The sequence below is a fragment of the Apis mellifera genome, linkage group LG2, assembly GCF_003254395.2.
Source record: "Apis mellifera strain DH4 linkage group LG2, Amel_HAv3.1, whole genome shotgun sequence".
NCBI classification, from domain to species: domain Eukaryota; kingdom Metazoa; phylum Arthropoda; class Insecta; order Hymenoptera; family Apidae; genus Apis; species Apis mellifera.
In genome coordinates this window covers 12091857-12112022 of record NC_037639.1, presented here as the reverse complement: position 1 = coordinate 12112022, position 20166 = coordinate 12091857, and the positions used below count along the sequence as shown (strand labels likewise).

Below are 20166 nucleotides of genomic sequence, written 5' to 3'. Positions count from 1 at the left end.
CACGGATTCACGAGATCATCGATTCACGAGTTTCCTTCCCTTTCGATCTCTGCTTCGTCAGAGTGGACGAAAGTCAGAGTGGGTGATACATATCCGTAAACTGTATGTGCGTGTGTGTGTGTGCATGAAGAGATCGCGAGGCCATCGAAACGGGCAACAAGACAACGCGTAACGCGACGCATGGCCGGCCAACATTGTCCTAAACTTTACATTGTTCCCCCTTTGTAACGAGAATCAATTATTTGCCTGCTCCGTGCCACGACCGATTACTTGCTAATTCTCCTTTTGTTTCCGCCACCCGTGCCTCGCTCTTCTATAAAGCGACCAAAGTCATCCAACCGCCATCCCTCCTCCCCTTCCCGCCGTCGTTAAAAACGCACGAATTAAGCATTCTCTGACCCGGTAAAAATCCCTGACCACGCGCTTTTTCTTTTTTTCTTTTTTCCCTTTTTTTTTTCTTCTCTTCCTCCTCGATTCTTTCTATCCGATAGAGTCAGGACGACACGTGTTTTCCCCTCTCCTCTCGTTGCAAAACACGCCGGATTAAAATGCATGGAGGGATAGATGAAAAAAGGAAAAATTCCCCTTGCGTCGGAGGGGAGGTAGGTAAAAGGGCCGTGAACAAAGGATCGATGAATGAAAAAGAGAGTGCGAGAGAGGCGAATAACCGCGGTTTTCATGAATCATGCTCAAGGGTGATCCCATCTTTTCGAATTTTTCGCTTGGCCACGCTTGGCGCCCGAAAATCCTTTTTTTTTAAATCGAACGTATCACAATTGGAATATATCTCCGCGAGACGAAAGAACTCTTCCATTTCCATCGCCTCTCTCTCTCTCTCATCCCGTATCACCGTGTTCGTCGGCACGCAACCATGAAACAACCACCGACATCGACACCTGGCCACACGCTCCTGGAACAACGCTCCAAATTCGTGGACCGGGCTCTTGTACCGGGCTATCGATCATCGCAGGGCTATCGTTCGCTCCTCTCCGCCCGATGGAGAGGGATGCACTTTGGGGTTTATAGAACGAGGTGGTGGCGGTCGCGTTACTCACCTGTACTCGACGTTCGGCGGGTTCGCTTCCGCGCGACACTTGAAGCGGAGCTCGCTGCCCTCCACGATGCGCCCATTCTTGCCCAACCCCGACCGGATCCTCAGAGACACTTTTGGCGCGTAGCGGACCTGGAACACGAGACGCTCGAAAAAATGGTTTCAAGTGGAGGGAGGGGAGAGAGTTGAAAACGTATGATAAAAAAATGTCACGCGATCGAATCCTCGAACTTTCAAAAATACCGGTCCCAATTCTATATTAATCTTCGCCAATCTTATCTCAGCTTTTGTTAATTTCTCGACAATTAATATATCGCGCGACGACTCGATAATTAAACGACGTAGGAGGGAAAGACCTGTCCCTCGACAAACCCTCTTGCGCGCCCGTGACAAGTCGCACAGCCCCGTCATCGTGAATCATTGACGAAAGAAGCATCCACGCCGAAAGCGGGCGAGACGACGATCCACCCTTTCCCTTCCTCCCTCCTATCCCTCTTTCCCCCCGATTGACGAGACGGAAACCGCAGAGCTGCCATTGTCCGCGGGAGAAAGCAAAGGCGGCAGGGGTGGGACGACAGACGGCGCGGGAGCCTACCCTCCAGTGGCGGGATTGGCGATTACGCGACCAGTTTTCGGGGAGGGGAGGGAGGAGAGCGACATTAATTATTCCCCAGCTCGTTACCGCTCGTTTCTGACCGGCTCCGCTGTTAATCTGCTTTCCCTCGCTCGAAAATGGACCGGCGAAAGAAATGCGCAAAAATGCTCCCCCGAAGCACCGAATATATATATCTCCATCCAGGGTTTTCAATGACGGGGTGGTCTCGATGACCCAGTTCTCACTGGATCTCTCTCCTCGTCGTCGTCCCGCCTCCTCCTCCTCTCGTTCCACCACTCACCTCGACGCGCAGTTTCGCGTTCTGCGGCGTGCGGTCGGCCGCGTTCTGACTTTGGCACGTGAACGTCGTGTTGTCGTGGTCCTTGCGCGGCATCACCCTCAGCACGGATTTCACGGTGTACAAGGGGCCGTCGTCGAACAATTCCTTGGTCGTTTTTATGCCTCTGTGCAGCACGTTCCCCAACCCGTCGATCCACGTGATCTGCAATTATGCGACGATTAATGTAATTTACGAGAGATCGATCTCAATCGCTCCATCCCGTATATATTATTTATTTATTTATTTAACGGGACGGGTATTTTAACGAATTGTAGATCGGATCGATCGCGGGGAATGTAATGACGGGGGACGAATGACGGGAAGAAATATGACGCGTCAGTGATATCGCGGAGTTAAAAAATTGCCGGTTCGAATCTCGAAACCGTGGTTCCAAAAATTTCTCCTTTCTCTCCCGCGGGATACCGGTTGTAAAAAAAATACGATGTGACGTAAAACGGTAAAAAAAAGAAAGAAAGGAAGAAAAAAAAACGTACGAGAGATTGTACGAAATTCGTTTCATAGTTGAATCGAGGCAGCGATTTTTTTTTAATTATTATTCACAAGCTTTACACTTTTCATCCTATCTATTTACTTTCACTTGACCAGTAATCCAATACCAAAACTTGAAGAAGATCTCGTCGAACTACGTACATTATTCACCTAATTTAACGCTGACAAACATCCCTCGCCTCAACCACCCCTGTGTCAACCGCAATGGTAGCTTCCGTAAAACGATAGTTCGTTGTTTTAAACTGCCACAAACTGTTCACCCCCATCCCTCTTCTCTAACGAACAGTTACCACCTACTTTACCGTTCTCGATCATTAATTTAAACCAGCCGTCTCGTTGCAACGAGAGAGAGAGAGAGAGAGATCCGTCGGATTTTCCGAGCGGAGGTTATCGAGCGGGGCAAACGGAGAAGAATGCATTCGGGAGGGCGAAAAGAGAGGTGAGAGGGCCACCTCTATATCGAAAGTTATTTCATTATAACGGACTCGGCCGTATATTTTATTCAATAATTCGGCTGCGATCGATTCTCGTGATCCTCGGTTTCTGACGGGACCCCGGGATATCAAGTAGCTGGATCCCCTCGGCCTCCCAAGTAGCTTCCGGCAAGAACCGCGGTCTTCATCCGCCCGTGGAGGGGGTTCTCGCTTTCCAAACTTTTGAATTTCCCCAGGAATTAATTCAGCCTCCAGGCGACTTGATTGAAAATCCCTTCCGCGATCCCGTCTTGAATCGATCCGCGATATAGACAATATCCCCTCGCCCTCTCTTTTTTTCTCTCTCTAGATCTTCTTCCGCGGTCGAACGATCTGCCGAATTTATTTGCGGCTCGTGATATCACGATCGACTCCACGATCACGAAGCGCGAAGATCGATCTAATCGGTTATAATTAGAAATCTGATCTGGGTCAAAGAGAGAAAGCGAGAGAGAGAGAGAGATCTCGACATCTACACCGATGCTTCCGATCGGAAACGCTAGTTTCCCGTAATCGATGCTAATCTCAGATTTCGTGACTGGATTTGTACCTGCTGGCTACTATTCTTGAAATTATACATATAGATACATTATGGTTTTGTATCGATAAGGTTTCGAGTTTATTATTCAGAAGTCAATTATTATTATCTATCTTCTCGTTCGAAGAAACGTTATATCGTAGAAATAAGCGTTACGCGACACACTTATACAAACACCAAATTATTGAACTGAACTTTTGAAGTTCACCTGGAAGATCGGTTATTTAAAAATCGATCGAGCGAAGAACGAGTTGAATCGAAGTCATTTCGAAGGCCGTTGCCCGCAAATGGAACGAAATTAAAAAAATTAGAGCAAGATAACGTGAAGGAAATTTATTAGATGCGGATATCGAATGCGCGAGCATCGGACCGCAGCAAAGCTGGCGCGAAGCTGAAGCCATCGAGGCTGGTTCGCCGATCCCCATATAATCAAAGTAGTATTTGCCGGAGTACGGGGGAAGCGCCGAAAAAAAAAAAAATCTCTCTGTCGCGGAAACGCACAGCGAATAAAAATCCACGCGCATAGTTTTCTATCGCTTGTCCATTGCTCCATCGTCCAGCTGATATGATTTCGTGCACAACGTGTATAACGTGTGCGCGTATATGCGGGCGCACGTACGAGCGCGGCTGTAGCCGGCGCGAATCGATCGTATCGTCTATAATTAGGCATCGTTGCTCCTGCACTCTCGTATCACCGCGTGTTACGATTCGCTTTGCCCCAACCTTATTTACGATACCTGCCGCGATTATGAGCGGTCGCGTTAAGCCGACTGTTGTAATTTTAATAAACGCGGCTCAATTATCTCCAAAGGACTCGACGAGGGGAAGGAAAGAAGAAGGGGAGGGAAGGAAGAGCCAGGCAGCGAGGAATGAAAGAGAAGAAGAAGAAGAGGAAGAAATAATGATGCAAGATCTTCAGAACTGGATGGTCGGTCTTTGAAATTTTCTTTCTTCGCTCGATGAATATTCGATGAGCAAGCTTCATCCCTCTTGCCTACGACCAACTTTTTCTTGCATCCTCACCTCGAAAAAATATACGTACTCCCTTCTGCGTCTTTACTCTCGCGACTCGCGACCGGAGAACCCAAGTCGGCGACTTAATTCCAGCTACGTCGGCGATTGTGACCGGCCGCTTCGATAAATCTCGCGGCGAACAATAATGATTTTTAGGGGGGGAATGAATTATTATTAGACCGTTCTTATCCGTATTACGTATCGAGAATGATAACGCGCCTGCGTCAGGGCGAATCGATTTCGCTCCAATTACGAATTCCACTCGTTCGAGAAGTGGAAATTCTCCGCCGGTTGTATAACGGTTCGAAAGCGCGATTCTTATTGCTGTTTTATCCTGTGTGGAGATCGGGCAAATATGCTCCTCGTCTCTCGTACGTGATCGCCAGATATATAATTGCGATTGTAATCGTCGATCGATAGATAATATCTCACGGATAAACGCATCACAGTAAAAAGGGTCGCATACCCTTCCATTCATTCTATCCTTTCAACGTATTGGACGATTTTTCACGACCCAAATATCGCGTAGCGCGATCGGCCTTTTCGCAAAACCGTGCCTTCGTAACCTTGGCTCCGTTTATTTCCAACCTCAGCTTCCCCTAACGTTCTTATATTTTTATCATTCTACGCAACCGATTAATCTCTCCCCACACACCCCTCTGACCGATATTTCCGCCCAGATTCGTTCAAACGATATTTTACACTCTTGATAGTATAACGATTATCAAGTGAAAACCGAGCTCGACGATGTACGGCCTACGTTTCACATTGCTTTCGAATATTTCAAAAGGAAAAGCTATATGTAACGTGTTTCGTAATTAAAGATGTTGCTTCGAGCAACTCGAAAGTATCTTTTGTAATGTTGCTTTCTTAACCGTTTGTCACCAATTTCACGAAACTTATCTAGATTATTTACCGAAAGAGAGAGAGAGAAAACTGAGAATTTTCATTGATATTGTTCAGATAGAGAGCAACGTATCTTTATCGATTAAATTAATTAGGAAATCAAAGCGAAAAGAAGATGGCGATTCTCGTTTCGACCCATTCAATCGCCGGTGATCAAACACGGAAAGCGGTGAACAAGACAGAAGGAAAAGCTAATCGGGAAGTGTTACTCTATTCTTGTCTCTTTCGAGCCTCGTCCATTCGTGACGTTGTTTACTGGCAAAATACTCGCGGGAAATTATTAGCCGGTGGTTCAATAGTCGGTTCAAAGTTGACCCAGAGGCCAGCTGTAATTTACGGCGCGAAATAATTCGCGCCGGTGTGCATCGGCGTTAATGAATAATCCGAAAGTTGCCTCTATTAATAAACGGAATCGATGAATCGTCCGGTCTGGGAGGAGATAGCGAAAATATTCGCGCGCCCGTTCGAATTACGAGAGGGAAGATCGAATAGCTCGGGGAACACCAACGACGGATTCCTCTCCGTCCCCCCACCTGCCCTCGGACGGCTTTGCGTTTAATTGCGCCCCGCCGAGTAATTCGATCGAATAAATTGGCTTCGCGTCGCTTCCTAACGAGCAGCTTTCTACTTCAACAGTTGGCGAATTAGAACTTTTCGGTTAGCGAGCTTGTTTTTAGGGATCCCCTAGCTCGACCCCCCTCTGTTGGAACGTTGCGAAATTTTATGGAAATGCGCACGCTTCGCCTTTTCCTCGCGAATCCGAACCCCAACCGAACGGATCAATGTCCCCTTTTTCTCACAGCCGAGCCAGTTCATTATTCACCAGTCGAGGCGTACGAACTCCATGAATTCCATCGGGTTTCCATCAGATGGGGATCGAGCCGAGAGCGACAAGCCCTCGAAACGCGAAGAAGAAGCCAGCTGGCCGGTAAAAAAAAAAAAAAGAAACCGGCTGTTTGGCTCTCCTAATGAAATTAATTATTCCAACCGTTGGCGTGATCGAGCGACACACAGCGTGTTACACCGTTATAATTACACACGTTGTGCTCCTCGCCTCCTCGCCGGGACTCCTATGCGGCTTGGATAACTGTTCCCGGCTGGAGGAGGGGAGACGCGTGGGCGTGCGTTTGACACTGCCAGGCGACGCGACGGCCGGCCATGGAACGGAAACCGTTCCCTCCCGTCATAAATTCACAGATTCTTCCCTTCTCGCGGTAAATGCGGTGCGGCAAGAACTTCTTTCCCGATGGTACACACACACATACACACACATAATATATGCTATATATGCTATATACCGAATAGCTGGTACGAATCAACGCCGCGCGTGTTATGAACTTGGCCGACAGTTTGTCGAACGTCAACAAGCCATGCTCCAGCCGCTACGATGCTCCAGGTTATAGTAAAAAATGCATTAGCAGGAGGAGCGTAATAAAAAAGAAAAGAGAGAAAAAGTTTCTCGCGAAATCGCGAACGTCAATCCGTTCTTCGTGTCGTTTTTCTTTCTTTTTTCTTTTTTTCGTTCTTATTATAGTTAGTATTCTCGTCTGTAATCCGAAGAGATTTTGATTAGAAATCGTTTTATCCGTGTTTAAAATTTGTATTCGTGAGACGAGCGAAAAATATTTCTTTCAAGAGATGAATCGATCGTTATTTATTGAAGAGAAGGATCGCTTTTCCGAGAAGAATAGCGGGCAATAGTTGTAAATTATTTCATTAGAATCAGGGAATATTTGAACACGATCGTGGCACATTTTTTCTTTTTCTTTTTTTCTTTTCTTTTTTCGAATCGAAGAGAAGCTTCGAACACAGGAATTCGATAATCTTGAAACCGAGTAATTATTTACAACGCCAGCGTGCCTATAAATATTCCATAATATCCTTCCAGATTATCCCGTTCGTTTCTGGGAAATCCTTTTAAATTAATATTTCTGTCGTGGAAGTGGTGCCACGCATAATACCACAGTTCGAACGGTGAACGGAATATCTCGTTCATTTGGACGGTCGCAATTGGCTCGTGTCCAGGGATCGAACAAATCGCGTTCGTTTAACCCCGACCAGGGGTGGCTAATTTTTATCGAACCCCTCTTCCTCGAGATTCCTTCTAATGAAACCCCCCCTCCCTTCTCCCTTCAGCCGCCTCTCTCTCTCTTCTGCGAATGCAGAAGCTTCCCCGCTGTTTTTCTTTCCTTAAATTCGTTCTATTTGCATGGAACCGGGAGAGGAGAGGCCGAAGTACCGGTGGAAAACGGTTTCCTTTGATCTCTTCCCTTCCTTCTCCTCCCCCTCCCTCTCCAATCCCCGTAATAGAATTAAGAGCGCGACAGCGATATTAAAATTTTGTTTCGAGAGAGAAACTTGGCAATGCCTCCTCTCCCCCAAGAGTTTCCGCAACAATATGAAAGAAATTCTACTAAGAAGTTACGAGGGGAGCTCACGAGGGAAAGGGGTTGGGACGAAGAAGGATCGGGGGTTGTTGATTCGCTGTTTCGAGCGCGGGGATGGAGAAAAAAAAGAAAAAAAAAAAAGAAAAAAGAGTCACGGATGCCACGAATGCGATAATTGAAAATTACGAGCCGCGGTCGATGTAATACGACTAAAATACAAGCTGGTTAATTAATTAATATTAATTTTCGAAATTAAGCGACGAAGCCAATTTTCTATACTTTCGAGCCGGGGAAGTCCGGTTCGCTCGTTTGTTGAAAATTTATTTATTATTATTATATATATATATATATTTCGCGAGTTGCGAAAGCTGGAATCAACGAATGTACCGTGAATCGCGTGTTTTAACTACGAAATGTAATTAACAAGCGTGCAAAAGTTACATTTTCAAGACAGATTAGGACTTTGCATTTTTCGCCAGAATGGATTTATATGTATATATGTATCGTTTCTCAGACACGGACGCAGAATTGACAAACGAACGATGAAATGAAAAATAGGAAAAAATTGTCGAGGAGGAGGAGGGTGAAAAAAAGAAAAAAGGAAATTCCCGTAGTACCATCGAACGTCCCTGTGAAGGCACGTTCGCGTAATGAAACGTTTATCGAAGAAAATCCGCGTCCAGTCTGAAAAACACGAGGATGCTCGTTACGTTGAAACGTAAATCGCGATCAGATTCGCTGGAATCCCTCGTAAACGAGTTACTTGATCCGGAACAGCGGTGTTGCAGAGAGGAAGCTCGAAAAACTTCAAATTGAAAACGAAACTTTGTGTCGCGGTAAAGTATCTTCGATCGGGTGACGGTTCATTGACGAGACATATTCTATATGCGTATATCCCGGATATTTAAGTTCAAAGGTTATTCAACGCCCGGTTTAACCGTCATTTCTTATGCAAAGATTAAATTTTATTCACACCACGCCGTTACACCACGCGTATAATATCGAGGTTTAACGAGATTTAAAAAAAGAAGAAAAAAAAAGGGGGGGGTTCGAGTAATTATCGTTTCAGACTCATTAGGGACCGGTTATTTTTAATCGTCAGTTCCTCCAGAAAAGCTACTCCCCCCTCTACCATTCTCTCTTTCCCTTCGTTTTTTTTTTTTTTTTGCCTACTCGCGAATTCCTTCGTCATTACACACAACGTTACCACGTTACCGTCGACAAGTTTAAAATAATTTACGAGTTTGTCGGAGAGGCAGCACGCAAATCATTCGAGGATACCAACGAGGTATCCGGCTGCTCGGTACAATCGATACAAACCGTTGTTAATCGGTTGCAAGCGTTATTTGTAACAGCGAATTGTTGGAGAATGAATACGATTTCTCGCTTCCCTCCTCGCATTTCCTCCTCCCTCTTCCCATTTTTTCTTCAATTTTTGATCACACCGCGCGATGGAATCGCACGCCGTTGGACCAACAACCGCGACAATTATCGTCCTCGGTTCACCAAGGTTTCCGCCGCCGTTACCAACCAACGAGCCGCCATCTTGGTGCCGCGGTTTTCAACGCGGTTGTCCACGACTGTTTCACAGTTTGAAACAATTCATCCCGTGACGTACGCGGCCAGCGAGCGGGGAGTATATATTTTTTTTCGAGGCAAAAAAAAAAAGTAAAAAAGAAGAAAAAAAAAAAATAAAAGTACAGCAGCAGCAGCAGCAGCAGAGTCGGATTATCTAAGGGATCAATCCAGCCGCGTTTGTGTATCATCGCGAAGCTTTTCAGCGGTCGGACAATGGTCGGAATTTTTGCGGACATTTTTCACGATTACTTCCTACGCCATACTGTGCCTAGGATCGCGCGTCATCGACGAATTACAACAGGATCGGAACGCATCGCTCCACCGTCGATTAATTCCGTTCGTAGCTTTGCACTTTTCCACCATTTCTTCCTCTTTTTTTCTTTTTTCTTTTTGCCTTTTTTTACTTTCCCCCTTGTTGTCGTTATATATACGAGAGATCGGATGGAATCGAGAGCTCAGGACTCGAGGTATTTTTCTTTTTTTCTATTTTCTTTTTTTTTTTCCCCTCTCGCAAAACATAAACCAGAGAATAACTATCTTTCCATGTGCCGTATGCCAATGATTTTTTTTCACCTCGCGGCGCGAAACCCGGGGGTAAGGGAGGAGGGAGAGGAGGACGAATAAAATCGCTGGTCACGGATTTGCAGGAAGTTGGGCGTTCGACTGCAATGGATCATTCGTCCCACGATCCGCCCTCCATTTTGCCACGTGTTTTCCTTGTTTCCCCGGCCAGGCTAAATAACTTCCAATCGCGTAATCGCGTCGGATATATACGTACCGCACTGGGAGAAGAAAGTAATCGACCGAATATTGGATCGAATTTCCGAATCCACGAATTAAACGCACAATGTGCAATCTTCCATGCGTTAAACGAAAACAAGAAAATCACACTTCCCTTCCTTTTGTTCCAGAAACCGTTCTCCCGACCGTTACCTCGTAACGGATTCTCGTAACACCAAGCAAGCGTGATCTTTCTCTCTCTACGCAGATCGCGAAACTTTCGAAATTTCGCCTTTCGTTCGAGGATGAAATTTCGAACACGTGGAAAGGGTCACGTATCCGCGCAAGTTTCCTTTATGTTACGTAGCTCGTTGCTCGATAACGCGTACGAAATCGGTGATACGCCCATCGAATGGTCGGGCAAAACGATAACGCTATATAATTGAATCTCCCCTCCTCGTCGTTCATCGATCGACCAGTTTTTCGATCGAGGAGTATTCGCACGGCCCCAACTTCTCGACGCTTCTCGAAGGGGACATTTTTCCGAAAGATGGATAAATCGGTCGGATTCGCACGCGCAGGAAATGCTACAACGTGTAACGACATTAATCAAGGGATTCGCGTAATTTTAATTAAAAACCGCACCGTGGGGCCGTGAAACAAATTTAATTAATTTTTCACCGATTTTCACCGCCTCGCTCGAGGCTCGATACTCCTCCCTCCCCACCCACCCCACAGCATCGACGACAATCCCTGACGCTCGTTATTTATCTAGGCGGAAAGGTGGCGGAGTTTCGGCCACGATCGAAACCCGATTCCTGTATTAACAGCGTGAGCACAATCGCGAACGAACGGTGAATTAGCGGCGGGGCCGGCCCACCGCGAAATTGTTCGCGGTGTCGCGAATCGGTCCGCGTATTATCGCCGCATCATCGATATCCCTCTCATTTTTTTTTTTTTTATCACGACCAAGCTTCGATAAACAAACCGAGGCTTGACGAACTTTCGTTACGTCTTTGTTATTCATTTCTTTTTTATCATACTATTCATTATTGGCACGCGAATTCACATTTTTCGTCTCGTTACACGGGCGTGACGAGACATTCCAATCGTTGCAACGTCGATGATCGATACCATTCTCATTCTCTTCGAGGATTTATTCGTCGCTCTGCTATCGCGACTATCGAAAGGGAAGGGAGGGATTTTTAAAAATACGAAAAAATTCGGGGAAGATTCGGACGTCCCAATTTTGAATCGTATCAAACAAGTCTCGTATCGGCGCAAGCGTTTCCCGCAGCACTCGCGGTTCTCGGCTGCGTGCTCGATAATTCGATCCAGCCTCCGTCGCGTAAGCGTATCGCGTACGTGCACCGCTAGCTCGCCGAGGGATTAATGATACCATTATTCGAGCGTCATCGCGTCTACGTGGAATCGAAAGGGTGTTTCTAGCGCGGCGCCGCTTCACCGCTCACACGTACGCGCTCAAAAACACCGCCGTTAAAGTAAATAGACAAAGACGAGCTTGTGGATCGAAGCTTGTGGCCGCCTTTTTTTTTCCCTTTTTTTTTTTTCCCCTCTCCCCCTCTTTTTCACCTCGCGCCATTTTTCCCCTCGCGATGCACGTGGCGGCCTCTCCCTCGAACATCTCTTTCCTCCCTCCTTTTTTTTTCCTCTCCCAACGCGATCCAGCGAGGCAGGTTCGAGCCTCGAAGCGGATTCGAAGTCGGTCAAGCCGCCATATAGTCGAGTCACTTCTCCGGTTGCAAGCCGGAGTTTAAAAGCATTTCGGCGGCACCGTCATCGCCGCGAGACGAATGCTAACACATCCATCACAAGATATCGCGGTCTCTGGTTGCGCAACGAACGCCCACGCCTTCATCCTGGCCTGGCTTCGAGAAGACTTTTCGACTCGAACGGAGGAGGGAGGAACCCTTTATGATGCGCTCGACTAAAGGGACAAAGGTTTTGCGCCGGTAATTATACGTCTGACGTAATGCATTATTGCAACTCCTAGGTACGTTATTTTCCTTCCCAAGTTTTTCCCTTCCTCCGTCTTTAAATTGGCTCTTAATTTTTCATCCGTTTCGTCGAGAGCGCGACGTTGTGAAAAGTTGTGTTTTCAATCAATAATCCTTACATTGTCGCAAATCCATGATGCCAGAAAGCGATGTATTCATTGATATTCATTTGTAGGGAGTGCCAAGTTATCGAAATATCGCGAAAAGGGAACTCGAAAGGAGATTGGAAAACACTGGTCGAAATGCTGGATCGTTACGATTTACGATCTGCTCGCCGAGATAGAAACGTTTGAACTCGTACCCTTTTATCTTCCCCGGCGAAACAGATCACTCCCGACGATGTTCGTAAATCCTCCCTACAATCTTCCACTTCTTACCACCCGCCACGATCGATATTCGTAGATAAAAGAGAAAAAGAGGGAGAGAGAGAGAGAGACTTACCTCCGCAGGCGGTTTGCCAGCCACGCTGACGCACTCGATCACCAATTCCCGGTCCTCGGTCGTGATAAGAAAGTCACCCTGAAGGATCTTTGGTTTCTGAGGCGGAACCAGCACGCTCAGCTTGGCGAATCTCGAGCGTAACGCCGGCTGCCCGTCGTTCGTCGGCGAGGCTTGACACTGGTAAGTGCCGTCGTCCTCCAATTCGACCGGGTAAATGTGCAACGAGAAGTCACCTGGAACAACATTATTCCCTTCGTATTATTTTCAATTTTATTTGTCCATTCGTTTCGATAGAGTTTCTTTCACACTCATCCACGCCACATTTTGAATTAATTGAATACAGGTTCGATTATGATACAGAACGAACGTTACATTTATTTCGAGAGGGGAGGGATGAATGTTTTTCGTTCGTGTCCTTATATAAATAACATCGCATCTCTTTCTAAAAAAAAAGTTAATGCTACAAAATGAATACGTCGATATTTTTTTGGATAGAAAAAGAGGGAGCAAACTTGATAAAAAATCGTAGAAATCTCTCTCCGATCCGTGCCAGGATAATAATAAACGGAAACAAGTTGGTTTCGTACAAATCCACGAATGATCGAAATTCCAACTTCTCCGCTCGATTGTGTTACCAACCGAGCGGTCCGGGGAGAATACGGTTCGAGAGGGGGATGAATTTTCAGCTAGGCCAGGTGTCAAACGTGCTCTCGGCTTTCGAAAATTTCGGAGGTGGTCCGCGTCGAAATTGAACCGGCAGCCAGGAGATTTTCACTTTATATCGCGTATCGCGAGCGTTGGAAGAGAGAGAGAGGGGGAGAGAGAGGGAGAGAAAAGGGGGCGGAGAATGGGGCGGAGGTGTGTGCTCGGATAGAAAACCATTTACCCCCCTCCCCCTCCCGGTTGATTGAAACTAACGGTTTACGAGCGTCTGCTCGATAGTATCGTGTCGGCTCGTACGTACGAAATTTCTCCGACTGACGCTTTTATTTTGAAATCTCCACATATACGTGTAAGCTGTCAGAAACAACGCGGCGCTCGTGCACCGCGCGAATCGACGCGAATTAGAACGGCCCGTTCCCGGCCCCGTCAACAAACTCCTCTTTTTCTCTCTTTTTCTCTCTCTTCTGCCTCCTCCACTCCATCTAGCCCTGGATCTCCTCTCGTTCCTCGACTCTAGATCCTTGAATCGAGAGGGATACACCTGCCCTCCCACTCTCTTGCCGCCAGGGTACATCTAGCGATTATCAGCAACAACCACCAATCGAGTGAATTCGTCCGCCGTGTGATTTATTCGTTCCTTCTTCCATCTTACCCTCTTCCACCCAGACATCTATCATTCTGCCTTCCCACCAACGCTCCCTCTCGATTCCCGTTTCTTTCATTCCATTCATGCAACTTTCACGAGGCGGCCTCTCGTTCACGAGACCAACCAATTGCGCTTCGAAACGGACGGATGAAGCCGAAACGAGCGAACGATCCGGACGGACCGTTCGAAACGGAGAATAGAGGGTTTGGAATAGAGAGGGGTAGGGCCGGGATGATAAATGGAAAAGTGGGCCGTCGTAGTACGCAACCGGTTCGATCGTTTCGACGATAAATAGCGGCCTTGCCGCTACCAAAACTTTCCCTCTCGTTTCCCGCCTTTTGTCAACCGTCGATCGTCTCTCGACGCGTCTCGTTTCCGATTGATCGCGTCATATTGATTCGTCCGACGCGTATTTTTTAGCGGGATTTTGAACGAAAAATTCGCAACGCTACAAACATTAGGATGGCATTATTTGACGCGAAAAGTGCTCGTGAAAAGATTAAATAGATTTCTCTGTCGTACAACAGATAGGTACAAAGAGTCGTACGATTCGTTATCTTCGTCTCTGTTCAAACGAGACGGAGATTCGTTCAATCGCGTTCCAACGTACATCTCGAATGCCGAGTTCCATTATTTATCTAACCACTTGCGAGAACTTGTTAATCCGTCAAACGAATATAACTGTTCACAGGGTTACACGACTCCCCTTTCAAGCAGCCCGCCAACAGTTCGCGGAAAGCGAATTAACCGTCACCCACGCTTTCTTCCGCGAAACGCAAATGTATTCACAGCCGGGGGCCAAGGGGGCGATAAACAAAATCGTCCCGCTCTCTTCTTTCACTCTCTCCCCGAAGCCGCGTATTAACGGGGAGGAGCGGAGAGGATTTGAGGGGGCGGGGTTTCGCGGCAATATCGCGAAAATTGGACGTGAAACGCTTTTCGCTCGTGGCGATAAAGGCGCGGTATCGCAGCGGCGGGGGATTAGACGTTAAATATCGTGGCGACGAAGGACAAGTAGAATTTTCATTATTGGACCGCATTTATTCCGCCGTGATTCGCGTCGTTTACGACCGGGGAAACGACGGTATCGATTTCGTTTCGCGGAAAACTCGGTACAATCTCTTCCACGGAGATTCACCGCCACCCTTTCCCCCCGCCCTCCCTATCCTTCCCCTTTCTACCTCGTTTCTCCCCGGCGGAACGCAAAAATAACTCGCGGTCTCGGTTCGCGAGTACAACTCGAAGGAATTCCGTTCTATTATGGAGGACAATAATTAGCGCTTCTCTGCGGCGCTCATTCAACCAACTTTCGGCAACTCTGGTGGAGCCGAGTCTACTCGCTCGTCTCTCCGCCGCATCGGTAATTACGCTCGCTTACGAGGATGCTGACAATTCTTCGAGAACGAAGCTCGACGATCGAGGGGAACTTTACGTTCCGACTTGAGAAAACTCGAGAAAACGTAGCTTTAAATGTAATAAACGCGAAACGATCGACGAAATTGTCTCGCGTGCGAAGATCGAGATTTAATATTCCGTTATAGAATTTTTCTATGACGAGAGAACGAAAGAGAATCGTATATACAACGTTCGAAAGTGGGAAGCGAAGTCCAAGGCAATATTTTCACGGTTGATAATAATTAAAATTATCAGGAACGTTGTTGAACAGGCGCGCGAGAATTACGAGAATCGCAGCTGGGAAGAAAGAGCATTATTCGTAAGGCTCGTAAAGTTATATAATAGGCAACACATCGAGGTGAGAAATCCTGGTTTTCGAGATACAATTCGGGAAATTTCCGACCACGTGTTCGGACAAAGGGCGCACAAAGCGATGGGGGGGAGGGAGGTGAGATCGGTGGAAAGTGGGGAAGAGAAGCGGGAGAGAATGGGAAGAGTGGAGAGAGCATGGAGGGAGGGATGCATACCCTTTACCACAGGAGAAGGCACTAGAAGAGCTTTAACGACTAACTGGATGCTGCGAAACAATGCATCACGAACAATTAGTTAGTGCGGACGCAGTCGGTGATATTACAAACGGCCATAATTAATTTTAATTATACGGAACAGGTAACGAGCACTCCACTACAGGCAGCTATGATTAATTGCGCGTAGTCAGGCTGGAAGGCATAGATCGTTTCTCCGGATCCGGGGAAACGTTCCGATGTTACGCGTTTAGGTTAACCCGCGTATCTTAATAGCTCGCTCGTCTTGCTGTCACCGCTCTTTTCCACCACGCTTCCCATCCTCGCCTTTATCTAACCCACGTCCATTACGTGTACAAGAATTTCGTTCTCCTCCTTTCATCCAGATGACGTCTGCTTGGAGCGCGAATTATCGTTCGATTTATCGACGAAATAAAAATTAATACGAATCATCGAGGAACGATTGCTCGTCCACGGGAAAAGATCTATCCACGATCGCTCGATTGGTTCGAGCACTCTTCCGATTCCGAGAAACCAATCACCGATCCGATCCTCTCCATTCCCCTTCGATTTTCCAAGGGGAGAGAAACCGTTCCGATTCGACTTCGTTTGAAAAAGAGAAGAGGAGAGAGAGAAAGAGGGAAAGAGAGGCAGAGCGCTCTTTAAAAGAGAAACGGAAAGACGATCGGATCGGACACGGTTCCATCGTCTCCTCGGGTCACGTTTCCATATCTTTTCACGAAAGAGTTTTCGATTCGCGTCGATAGAAGGAATCCGAGGCGGAATAGTGGCGCGGAGTTGCGAAAGTGAAGCCCTTTTATCCGGCGCGGAACGACGGAAACGCGCGCGCAAGGTGGCACGCAATATCCGGAGATTTTGGATTCGAAATCGGAGACTATTCCAGCCAGATTTCAATGGTGCGGTCCAATAATCGGAAAGGGGGAGGAGGAGGGGGGGAACGAAAAATTTAAATAAACGTTGAAAATGGACGAGCCGCATACCTCGCATTTTCTCCGTTCTCTCGGAAGCGGTAATACGTGTGTGGATTATTATTGCCCGCGTATATACGTGTATATATATGTGTGTATATATATGTGTTACCAACGTGCTCGTACCATTTTATACACACGAAAACGAATAATCCAGATTTGCAGCGGCGGCATGTCAATCAGCCTGGCTATTACCGTCATTATTATTTCGGTTAATTGGATCGCGATTTTCCGTTACATCCGCGCCTATATCGAGAATTATATGGCATTATCGTCTCGAATCTGGCCGCGCCGGAGAGAAATCGTACTGTCATTCGTATCGTCGTTCGCCCATTCTGGTCATCTCTCCTCTATTTCTTCCCTCCTCTCGCTTTCTTTTTCTATTTTCTCTTTCTTCGATTTTCTTTTTTTTTTTTTCCGTCCCTGCTATAATTATACCGTCAGCGGAATCGCGAGTGTTAAAAAGAGACGGAACAAATGGGAGCGATTAAAGAAAGAGAGAGAGAGAGGGAAGGAAAAATGTCAGCAGACGAATCATATTCTGAACGGAGGTGAACGAAAGCGGCCGTTGAAAACGATCGTTTCGATGATCTTTTCATACCGCGATGAAAAAACGAAACGGCGAGAATTTACGCTTGTTAGCGGCGAATGGGGGCACGATGGAACTGGGAGCGTCATTAAACGAAACTGTAACATCGCGTGTTTACTCAGCACCTCGGTTAAGTGGCCCGTTTCTTCGCGGCTCCTTTCTCGATGGACAATTAACCGTTATGAAATGCTAATATTTTCGCGGCCATATCGCGATATCGCGTTACCTGCCGCGTTGGCGAGCCACCAAATCGATCCACGGACTCGGCGATACCTATTAAAACGTGTTGACTTTTTCACCCCCGAGTTCTCACCCCCTCCAGGCTTATATTAAGTCGTTCCCGCCAACCACGACGACGCTTTTTTTCTCCCTTTCTTTTTATCGGAGTAACGTCGAAACGTCATCATCACCTCCCCTCCCCCCCCTGTTCCAACACGGCGATGCACGGCGCGTGTCACGTATACTCCCTTCGATCGGCTCGTATCCGGCCGAATCACCGATATCACGGTGTGTAATCACGAATCTCTTGGCGCAAACCCACTAATCCTTTAATCAGGAACGTAGTTCCGGCCGGGTTGGCACAATCGTCGGCCGTTTGGCGCCGCAACCGGGCAAACAACGTCTATACCAACGGCGTGGCTCGACTACGCATAGCATTTATTGCTACGGTAAATCAAACGGATCTCGATAATGCACGGTTGACCCCTTCACCCCTGTGTAAGGGGCAGGTTTGCGCCGTAAATTCCGTAACGACCGCCACCGCTAATTTTCTTACCTCCTTCCTTCTCTCCCCCTCGTCGCGGGAGAGGGTAATCGATAGCTGGATCCTTCTTCTCCGTGTCTCCTTCCTTCTCCGGAAAGAGCAAGTGTCGCGGCGAATGTCGCGTCGTTTTCGGCGTCGCGGTTTTGGAAATTGCGGCGGCCGAAACCGTGGATTGGATCGCCGTTAATTCGGTTTCGGTTTACGATCGCGTCGAGATTTAACCGACTGATTAAAAGGCAAAACCGCCGTTCTAACTGTTATATCGGTTTCGGCCCGACGAGATTTGCCAAAATTACTTCTCCACAATTTGCGCGCGCGCGTTAAAAGTTTATCGTTACCTATTCGTTACTCGTTTCACCCACGCGTGCAACGTAGCGTATAAATTTCGAGCGGATCGACGTGCGCACGGACAATTCGCCCCCCCGTTTGCGTTTACGATTATTTCTTTCACGGATGATTTTTCTTTTTCTCTATCGCGCGCGTTATACGTTCTGTCGTACGTGGAAGTTGCAGGAAAAAAGAGCGGAGGGGATTACTGGTGAACTTTAGATGGAATTTAAAATTAATGAATTATTAATCCAAGCGAGTTGAACTCGCGCGAAAACTTTCCAAGATATAACCCTTACAATCTTCATTTTGAGTGAAAAGTGCTTCCGACTATAACGCACTACGACTTAAGCGCGAGTCTCTAACGCGTCGTTCTCGTTAAATCTCCGCCAATGAAATCGAGTCGATTTTCCTCCTCCTCCTCCTCTTCTTCTTCTTCGAGACTCGTGGAATGTAGATCTTTGGATCGTCTTTCGGAACGCGGTGTGTTCGCGTTAATATTGATTTGTCTCGATTAAACTCGGGCTGTTTTTACTCCGGCTCCCCTTGTTACAGAGCGTGCGATAAGAAAACGGCACATTTGATCGGTGGCACGCAAGCGAGCAAACAACCGAGAAACACTGTATTTCGCAGCTATTGTCTATCGAACCGACAACGGGGGGAGGAGGGGAGGGAGAGGTACGTATGCTTGTTAGTATGTCCCTACAACGCTTTTTCTCTCCCCCCCCCTCCCTCTTTCAAATATTTACCTTCCGTGCTGTTTTAACTTTCTACAGTAGTTTCCTGTCCTGTTGCTTTATCACGTTCAAAGGCTCCTTGTTCAGGCACGAAGGCACACATGTGGCGTTTGCGAGAATTCGAGACGCCGTCTTTACGCCTCTTCTCTTTATCTTTATCCCCTCTTCCTCTCCCCGTTTCCGTTTGTCCGCTGCTTTTCTCTTTTTTCCCCCCTTCTTTTTCTTTAGCAATATTCGAGTGATTTTCGTTCGTTCGTTTTTTCTTTTATCGATCGAAATGGTGGACACACGTACACGCGTGCTATGTAAATGTGCTTTACAGGAACGTTGATTAATAACGCTTCTTCAACAGAGATAGTTGTTCTCGAGAGGGGGAGGGGATTAAATGATTTAAAGTTTCAAAGCAGAGATTGAACGAAGGGAGTGTAATATATTCTCCGTCACGAAAGGAGACATCAATTATTAATCTAAAATTAAAAAAAATGACCGCTGCTTCGGAAATCGGAATTATCCCGCATTGGTTAAACCGCGGACAACTGCGGATCGCGCATACACTTTCATGAAAAACGTTTCTCTTTTTTTCACGTGGCGTGGCGCGTTTCTCTTTCGAAAAAAAAAAAAAAAAAAAAGAAAAAAAAAACAATTTCGCGTGTATATTACGCAGATTGATACATGTTGAACGAGGCGCATAAATTTCCAAACAACTTCGTACGAAGTTTTTCATTTTTGCATACAGTAGAAAATTTCGTATACACTCATTCCTGGAAATATTCATGCCGACGTATCGCGGCCCTGCTGCGCGTTACAAGCGTTACTCGAAACGCTTTTTAAATAATGCATGCATTAGAATCAGCCGGATATATCTCCTCTCCTTAGCTCGGATCCGGGGAGAGGGAGAGACGCGCGTCTGACAATGGACGATCCGTCTTTACTACCTCCACTACCCGTTCCAACTCCCTGGC

The 20166-nt window shown here is 46.9% G+C and overlaps 1 protein-coding gene across 3 annotated transcripts in view; it reads right to left on the bottom strand.

Annotated features, from left to right (window-relative positions):
• Positions 1-20166, bottom strand: part of LOC410853 (irregular chiasm C-roughest protein) — a 150442-nt gene that overhangs the window by 17197 nt on the left and 113079 nt on the right. For all 3 annotated transcript variants that reach the window (XM_006568167.3, XM_006568168.3, XM_006568166.3), the window contains 3 exons: positions 12572-12804; positions 1948-2148; positions 1056-1183 (listed from right to left, as the gene is read on the bottom strand). In XM_006568167.3, coding sequence (XP_006568230.2) covers positions 1056-1183; positions 1948-2148; positions 12572-12804 — 562 coding nt within the window. The remainder of the gene's footprint in view (positions 1-1055; positions 1184-1947; positions 2149-12571; positions 12805-20166) is intronic.